General features: G+C 38.6%; 1 protein-coding gene and 1 pseudogene across 1 annotated transcript; both read right to left on the bottom strand.

Annotated features, from left to right (window-relative positions):
• Positions 1–599: 599 nt before the first annotated feature.
• Positions 600–1,531, bottom strand: LOC131407844 (olfactory receptor 8B3-like; annotated as a pseudogene).
• A 4,820-nt stretch (positions 1,532–6,351) lies between these two features.
• Positions 6,352–7,284, bottom strand: LOC131407843 (olfactory receptor 143-like). The gene has a single exon (XM_058544447.1). The coding sequence runs from the start codon at positions 7,282–7,284 to the stop codon at positions 6,352–6,354; it is 933 nt and encodes a 310-aa protein (XP_058400430.1).
• Between the last annotated feature and the right edge of the window lie 817 nt (positions 7,285–8,101).

Raw genomic sequence — 8,101 nt, 5'->3', positions numbered from 1 at the left:
CTATGCTGTGCATATAAAACACCTGACTTGTTTCCTCTGACATATCCCTCCTGTTTGAAAGAAGTTCAAATAGCTATATAGTCCTTAAATGCACTAAATAAAAAACTAAATTAAGATGCCGGCCCAGTGGCTTAGTGGTTAAGTTCGCATGATTCTCTTCAGTAGTCCCTGGTTCACAGATTCAGATCCCAGGCATGGACCTACAACACTCAGCTATGCTGTAACAGTGTCCTAAAACCAAAATACAGGAATATTGGGGCAGATTGTAGCTCAGCAACAATCTTCCTCAAGCAAAAAGAGGAAGATTGGCAACAGATGTTAGCTCAGGGGCGATCTTCCTCACCAAAAAAAAAAACAGACAAACAAACAAACAAAAAAGCGAAATCCTAAATTTTGTCTTTTAAAATTTTGCCACCCCTAACTTTTACAGTCTATCTATTCATCTGTTTTTCTGGTTAATCTCTTCCAAAATAATCTAAAAGAATGGAACTTAAAGAAAGAATATTTTTTTCTGAAGAGAAACATTTCATTGTATTTTGAGTCACATCAAGGAATCTCCCTGTCCTCTGACTACCTGCACAGAGAGACACTGATTCTAATCAAAATTTTCTGCTCCTCAGGGTTTTTCTAAGAGCAATTTTAACATTTTTGTTCCTCAAGCCATACATTAAGGGGTTCATCATGGGAATCACATTAGTATAAAAGACAGAAGAGATTTTTCCCTCATCCATAGACACAGCAGAAGAAGGTTTGAGATACATAATTGCCCCTGATCCAAAGAACAGAGAAACAGCAATTATGTGGGAACCACAGGTGCTGAAGGCTTTGGACCTGCCCTCAATGGAGCTGATGTGGAGGATGCCGGAAAGGATGAAACCATAAGAGACAAAGATGGTGAGACTGGGCACAATGATGTTGATGCCCCCCACAATGAATACTACCAGCTCATTGATGTAGGTGCTCGTGCAGGAGAGCTGGAGCACAGGGAGGATGTCACACAAATAGTGGTTGATGGTGTTTGCATCACAGAACGTCAGTCTCAGCATGCATCCAGTGTGGGCCGTGGCACCAGAAAATGCCATCAAGTATGAACCAAGCATAAAGTTGGAACACACTCTACGGGACGTGGCAATGTTATACAAAAGTGGGTTACAGATGGCCACATAGTGATCATAAGCCATTGATGTCAGCAAATAGCATTCAGAAATGACAAAAAACAGAAAAAGTAGAGCTGAGTCATGCATCCCATGTAAGAGATAGTATTCTTGTTTGATAAGAAATTTGTCAGTATTTTTGGCGTAAATACTGAAGAATAGCAGAGGTCTATGAAGGACAAGTTAAAGAGGAAAAAGTACATGGGGGTGTGTAGGTGTGAATTCAGCCCAATTAGAGTTATCAAGACCAAATTTCCAAACACAGTGACCATATACATTACTAGAAACAGGAAGAAGAGGGGGAGTTGGAGATCTGGTAGGTCTGTTAACCCCACCAGAATGAATTCATTCACCAAGGAACCATTTCTAGGAACCATTCTTCTCTAAGGGAAGCTGTGAACACAGGAGAAAAAGTTTACGTTAGAGAACAGCTCAGCTCTTCCTGCAATATCTCCTCCTATAAGAAAGTGTATACACTGGGTATACCTGAGACTAGCCCAACCTGGACCCATGGATCTGTGTTTACCATTATCATGACACTGACAGATGTGAACTTTCCCATAACTAGAGTTTTATTAAGCTAAATATAGCAAAGAGGGTCACAAACAGCCTACAGAGAGAAGGCCAATGCTGCCATATGCAATCATAACTGCTGGGAAAACCTAGGGAGAAGGATGCACCAGGACAGAACCATCCTTCTCTCATCCTTCTCTCATTTCTTCACTCACTTAAGCCCCCCCTCCCACCGGTAAACTTGGAAGCAGCCACTCTAGCAACGCGGTGATGGCCTTTAATACAAGTTAGCCTTGGTGGACTGGGAATGAAAAAGATTGTTTCTAATCAAAAACTAAGGGACTGAAGTCTAGGAGAGGTTGAGTGACTGCCCATGTCACAGAGTAAAAGTTATAAATCTAGAAGAGTGAGAGTTCCATCCACGGAGAAGGACTGTGCTGACTAAGATACTGCACCCTCTGAGCCTCCTAATCTATGAACATTCTCTGATCTCCATTGAACACATTCCCCTGGCAGTTTCACTTGAATCTCAGGACTGCACAAAATGGGAAATAAAGTGGCAGATCTTATGTCCCTGACCTTCCTTCTCAAAACAAGAAGGACATTAATATAAACAGAATTCAGAAACTCACCTTCCTTAGGCCAGAAAACCTTAAGGCTCTGGTATTCTTGGTATTTACTCCCGTGGTCCTGGAAAGGCAAATTCAGGTTCTGAGGCTTTGTTTCCTTTGATTCTAAAAGGAGGCAGCCCAGACTTAATTTCATATATGCCCTGGAAATTCTTCTGAACTACAAATCACAATTTCTGATTATGACTTTGAGCCCTCTCAAGTAGCAGAGAAAAATAAACACTGTTTATTATTATCACATTTGCCACTTGATAGGACACAGAAGATTGAATTTGAGTTTATTAATATAGTGCACTTGATCATAAATAGGGGAGAAGCTTGCTGATTCTCTTCCCCAGGGAATAGATTCTATGTGTAAAAGAGAAATAAGGGAATTATACTTTCACTCTGGACCATGATCTCTCTTTAGTTCCTTAGGGACTCCATATATTAATCTAGTCTACATTTCACTCTAGGGATTTACATCCCCTAAAGCAGAGGCAAAAGTAAACTCCCATCTTCCTATCCTCTTCATCTCTTAAAGAAGATCTATATGTAGGTTCTTCCTCTGTTTCTTCCCATATCCTAAATGGAAATTTTCCACAGAGTCTACATATAGGCTTATTCATTTCTTTACGTGAAATTTTTCAAAAACTGCAGTAACTCAATTCAGTTGTTATCTGTCCTGGGTTATCTCAAAAAAAATTGCTTTTTCTCTCCTAAAGTTTTTACTTCTAACCATCTACTGGAAATTTCAAACTAAGGAACCTGTTAGGTCTTCAAATATAATATTTCATTAACTGAGGTCATCAACTCCTTCTCATTCTAGAAAAGAGTGTAGGCTGTGGATTATAGGGCATGTGTTGGTTCCTACTGCCATGCTTACTAACTTGGACATTTTATTAAACTCTCTACGCATCAGGCTCATAATTTCTAAAATAGTGATGATAATAATGGCAGCTCTTTCACTGGATTGTTTTGATGATTAAATGAGAAAATTTATGTAAAATGGTTAGAACAGTGTCTGGCATTTGGTAAATAGTCAATTGATGTCAGCTGAGATTATTTATGTTCTCAAAACTTCTAGTAGATCCTTTGTCATAACATTCATCAGACATTTTTTTTCCATTTAATTCCCATGTTTCCCCATAAAGTATAAGTTCTATAAGGACAAACATGTTGTCTGTCTTGTTTACTACTTTTCTCATGGTGCCATGTATAGTGCAGAGTACATAGTAGGCACTTGATAAATAATCCTCTAAATTATATTGTTCTTTGGTGAAAAACCTTCAGAATGTTTTGCACATTTCTCACATGCTAAGCAAGAGAGTCTACAACCACACTGACTACCATCCATTTCCCTCAGCCACCACACAAGTTCAAGTACCTTTTAGGTTTTAATTGAACTGTACTGATGAATTTTAGTGGCCCCAACTATCATTCTAGATTTTTCCCACACACTATCTCTTATTTGGGCATATACACTGCTTGCTAGAATAAGTTCTGAAAACACAGATATGCGCTTCTAAGAAGTTTCAGCGGTTCTCAATTACCCAAGGGACAATTGAAATATTGCAATAAAAGCATTAGTATCAAAATAATGATTAAGTTTTGGATAAAATTAAAGAAGAAATCAAGTGAGAGTTAAATTTGTTAAAAAACTGTGAAAGTACTCATCTGGTTGCCTTAGTGTTTTGAGGGTATTAAGTATCGGGCAAACTCTTACTTTCTCAACAAATATAAAAAAGATAATGTGGGAGAATGTTTACATTTCAGAGACCACAAGAGTATAATCAACAAAAGGCACTAGCCAAGTGAACCAAAGAGTATATTTAAAATTTAAGTTTAAATCTGGACATACGCTCCTTTCTATCATCATGTTACGTTTTTTCTCTTCAATGTTTACTGAAAGGTTGTAAGACTATCTCTCAAGATCTGTTAAAATAATATACTTTCAATTTAATATTTCAGGAATGTAACTTTTACCCCAAGTTATCAATTAGAAAGTTTCTTGCTTTAAGTTTCAGCATTCTCAGTTAAAAACTCACACAAAATAGGCACTTATTTTTCTCATGTAATAATAAATCTGGAGGTACAGTGTCCTGGGGTTGGGTCAGCAACTAAACACTCCAAAGACCCAGATGGATACTTTCATTTCTCTGTCCTCAGATTGTCGTCCTTAGTCCTCAAGCTGTTCACATCATGGTCACAAAATGACAGCTATAGCTCTGGGAATCACATCTAAGGACAATTATATCCAAAGAAGAAAGCAAGAGAACAAGGCAAAAGACCTCCCCTCAAATCTCTCTCTCTTTATATCATGAAGTAACTCTTCTCAAAAAGCAAAAAGATGACTTCCCTTTAGTCTGGACTCTGCCTCACAGCCAGCCTAGATGCTAGGAGTACTGACTAAATGGCTGTCTTCCATTTTTAGGCACCATCTTGCCCTAAACTTATTGAAAGTAGTGATGGACAGTAGATAGTTTATCTTCTGTGTAACACACAATATAAAAAAAGAAATTGTAGAGCCCTGTTTTCTACTGATGTTTTTGTTATAAACAACTCTTTTTGTTTGTTTGTTTCCAAGTGATAGCATAATATTTAATAGCCTTGATAAAGTACATACTACTATGAAAATTGTGACATGTCTCACCAGGGAGGCTTGTCCCCAAACTCGTCCGCCTCACTATCCCAGGAAATGATCACTATTATTAAAAAATTGTGATAAAATATTTCATTGTAACTCATCCTATTTACCCCACTTTAGAATAACTTCTTCAGGGGCAGGCACCTTTTTCTGGTTGGACATCAAACCTTGCAGACCATCTCTCTGCAACAGCCATCCTGGTTGAGGACATCATTCCTATGAAAACTCTCATTTTCAAGCTCATTCTGAAACAAATCTTCAGAATTTCTCTCTCTTCTTTCACTATTCTTCTTTTCTCACACTTCTTTGTGGGAGGAGCAATTCAAAAACTGGGCTCTGCATCATTAGCTGGGTGATCTTGAGCAAGTCACATAACTATTTCTTTATCTAAAGAACACAATAAAGAGAATTATCTTTTAATGGGATTTGTAAAAAATGTGGCACACAGTATGGATCACAGATTCAATCTTTCTTCTAAGAGACAAAAGGGAGAAGTCAAATTTACATATTGAAAGAAAAATCCCAATAGGACAAGGTTTCTGCCATATATTTTTGTTTTTTAAAGTAGGAAACAGATCTTCCTTAGCAAAGAGGAAGCCCTATTACACAGTTAGGAAAACAAAAAATCTTGACATAAAATGATACTCTATTCTACAGCAAGAACATTATTGTGTAATTTTTAATCACAATAATAATCCACAGATACATAGAAAAATTGGTGACAATTCTAATTCTATTCATGACAAAATATCAGTTGACCAATGCAATAAATAGAGGTTTTCATTATTGGTGGGGATTTAGAAAGGTGGGCAGAACAGTGTGGCTCATTCATTCTCAAGCGTCCTCAAGCATAAAACAAAAAAAACCTTGGTTCAACAAGGTATTCAATTCCTTTACATACACGTGATTGAAATTCCAAAACAAGAAGCATTACTAAAAAAAAAAAATCCCTGAAAAATTCTGGAAATTTTTACACATTTACCAAGTCGACAATTTTTGTTATTCATTCTCTGTTTTAATGCAATTATAAGCAATAAAACCCTTGAAACAGGAAGGGGCTGTATGTAATTGTTTCAGAGAAAGCAAAAAAGAAATGAACTGGTAAGAGAGCATGCCACTCCATGGCTTACCATGGCTTAGCTACTACCAAAAAAGTAGTAGGTGGTGTTATCTGTAGATAGGAAAGGTTATCAGCCCATTGTCTCCAACTAGTATGGAGTCACCTAAGCACTGAGGATGACCCTCAAGTCTAAGAATAAGCCCATAGAGTTACACTATATGGCAAGAGAAGAAAAGATATTAGAGCTAAATCCTGCCAAGAAAGTTTTAGAAAGAGAAATGAAGAGAATAGAAAAAGAATAGGAGGAAGATGTTGAGGCAGAGCAAGAACAGGAAAAAAACACAGAAAAAGAAGCATAGATGGTTCTCCTCAGTTTGTAATTCTCTTCAGGATTTGCTTCAGAGCAAGTTTGACATCCTTGTTCCTGAGGCTATAAATGAGAGGGTTCAGCATGGGCACCACATTGGTACAAAATACTGAGAAGAATTTCCCTTGGCCCACAAACCCAGCAGATGATGTCTTGACATGAGTGAGCAGCCCAAATCCGTAGAATAGACCAACTGTCATTATGTGGGAACCACAGGTGCCGAAGGCTTTGGACAAACCTTTAGTTGATGAGATGTGAAGGATGTTGAAAATGATCAAAGCATAAGAAATAAAGATAATGAGGCTAGATACTATGACAACTGTGCCCACAATAACAGAAACCACAAATTCACTGGCATAGGTGCTGCTGCAGGAGAGATGGAGGAGGGGGAAGATGTCACACATGTAATGGTTGATGATGTTGGAATCACAAAAGATCAGCCTGATCATACACCCTGTGTGGACCATGGCACCAGCAAAACCCATCACGTATGAACCAGACATCAACAGAGAACAGATCTGGGGAGACATGGTGACAGTGTACAGCAGGGGTTTACAGATGGCCACGTAGCGATCATAGGCCATGGCTGTCAATACATAGCACTCAGAGTTGACAAAAAAGCACAAGAAAAAAAGCTGAGTCATACATCCTGTAAAGGAAATGAAGTTCCTCTCTGAAATAAAACTCATTAGCATTTTGGGGGTAAATACAGATGAATAACAGAGATCGATAAAGGACAGATTGAAGAGGAAAAAGTACATGGGGGTGTGAAGGTGCAAATTCAGACATATCAGATTAACTAAGCTCAAATTGCCCACCACAGTGACCACATAGTTCACCAGAAACAGAAAAAACAGGGGCAGCTGGAGTTCAGGTTCATCTGTGAATCCCATAAGGATAAACTCAGTCACAGAGGAGTCATTTTCCACAGCCATCACTTCACAGGTGTGATCTGCAGGAACAGGGGTAGAAGGTGACATTAACAACGGACTCTCATTCTTTGTCTCCAAAGGGAGAGCAGGATCTGCCAATTTCCAAGCTCAGGGTTGTCTGAAGACATACAGCAAGGAGCAAGTCTTCCTGTGATTATTCCTAATGATTCCTCATTTCCTCCTTTATCCCCACTCATGTTGTTCACCTCCATCTAGAAAGAAGGCTAATAGACCCCCCCAATGTCTTTGCACATCATTTCCTCCCTTCTCTCAAGTCTCCATTAAGGATCAAGGTTGAAAAGAGCAATAAATAGATGGTGTTCCCCAGAACCCTTGATTCATGCAGTTGGGCTTTGAAAGGAAATTGTCAAAACAAAGGTGATTCCACTCTCATCTTCCTTTTCCTGGAAGCGTCACTGCTACTGGATCTTAAGGCCCCTTTTACTTTACAGTCCTGAGGGAGTCAAAGACAATGAGGGAGACAGTATACATCGGCAGTGTCTTCAGCCTTTGACGTGCTAAAAGAGTTATTCTGCGAAGCAGGACATGATTTCTATTTGAGAATTTTCCCAGAAATTCCTCTTCACTTTCAAGGAGGAAAACAATCTTATATATGACCTCTACAACAACCGGTTGACTCCAATGAGAATCTGTTCCATGCCCTGTACTTCTGGGAAAATTGATTAGAAGCCCAGAAAATTATTCTTTCTCTCATGATTCCCTTCCAAGTTAATTGAGCCCACTGAGGGTGGAAATTACTGAGCCTGTGTTTACATCCTGCATCATAGACCTAACATTGGATCCTTTGAGACGCAATGTT

The sequence above is a fragment of the Diceros bicornis genome, chromosome 7 (genome assembly GCF_020826845.1).
Source record: "Diceros bicornis minor isolate mBicDic1 chromosome 7, mDicBic1.mat.cur, whole genome shotgun sequence".
NCBI lineage: Eukaryota > Metazoa > Chordata > Mammalia > Perissodactyla > Rhinocerotidae > Diceros > Diceros bicornis.
Note: the sequence above shows the minus strand (reverse complement) of the source record. Positions and strands in the feature narration are given on the sequence as shown.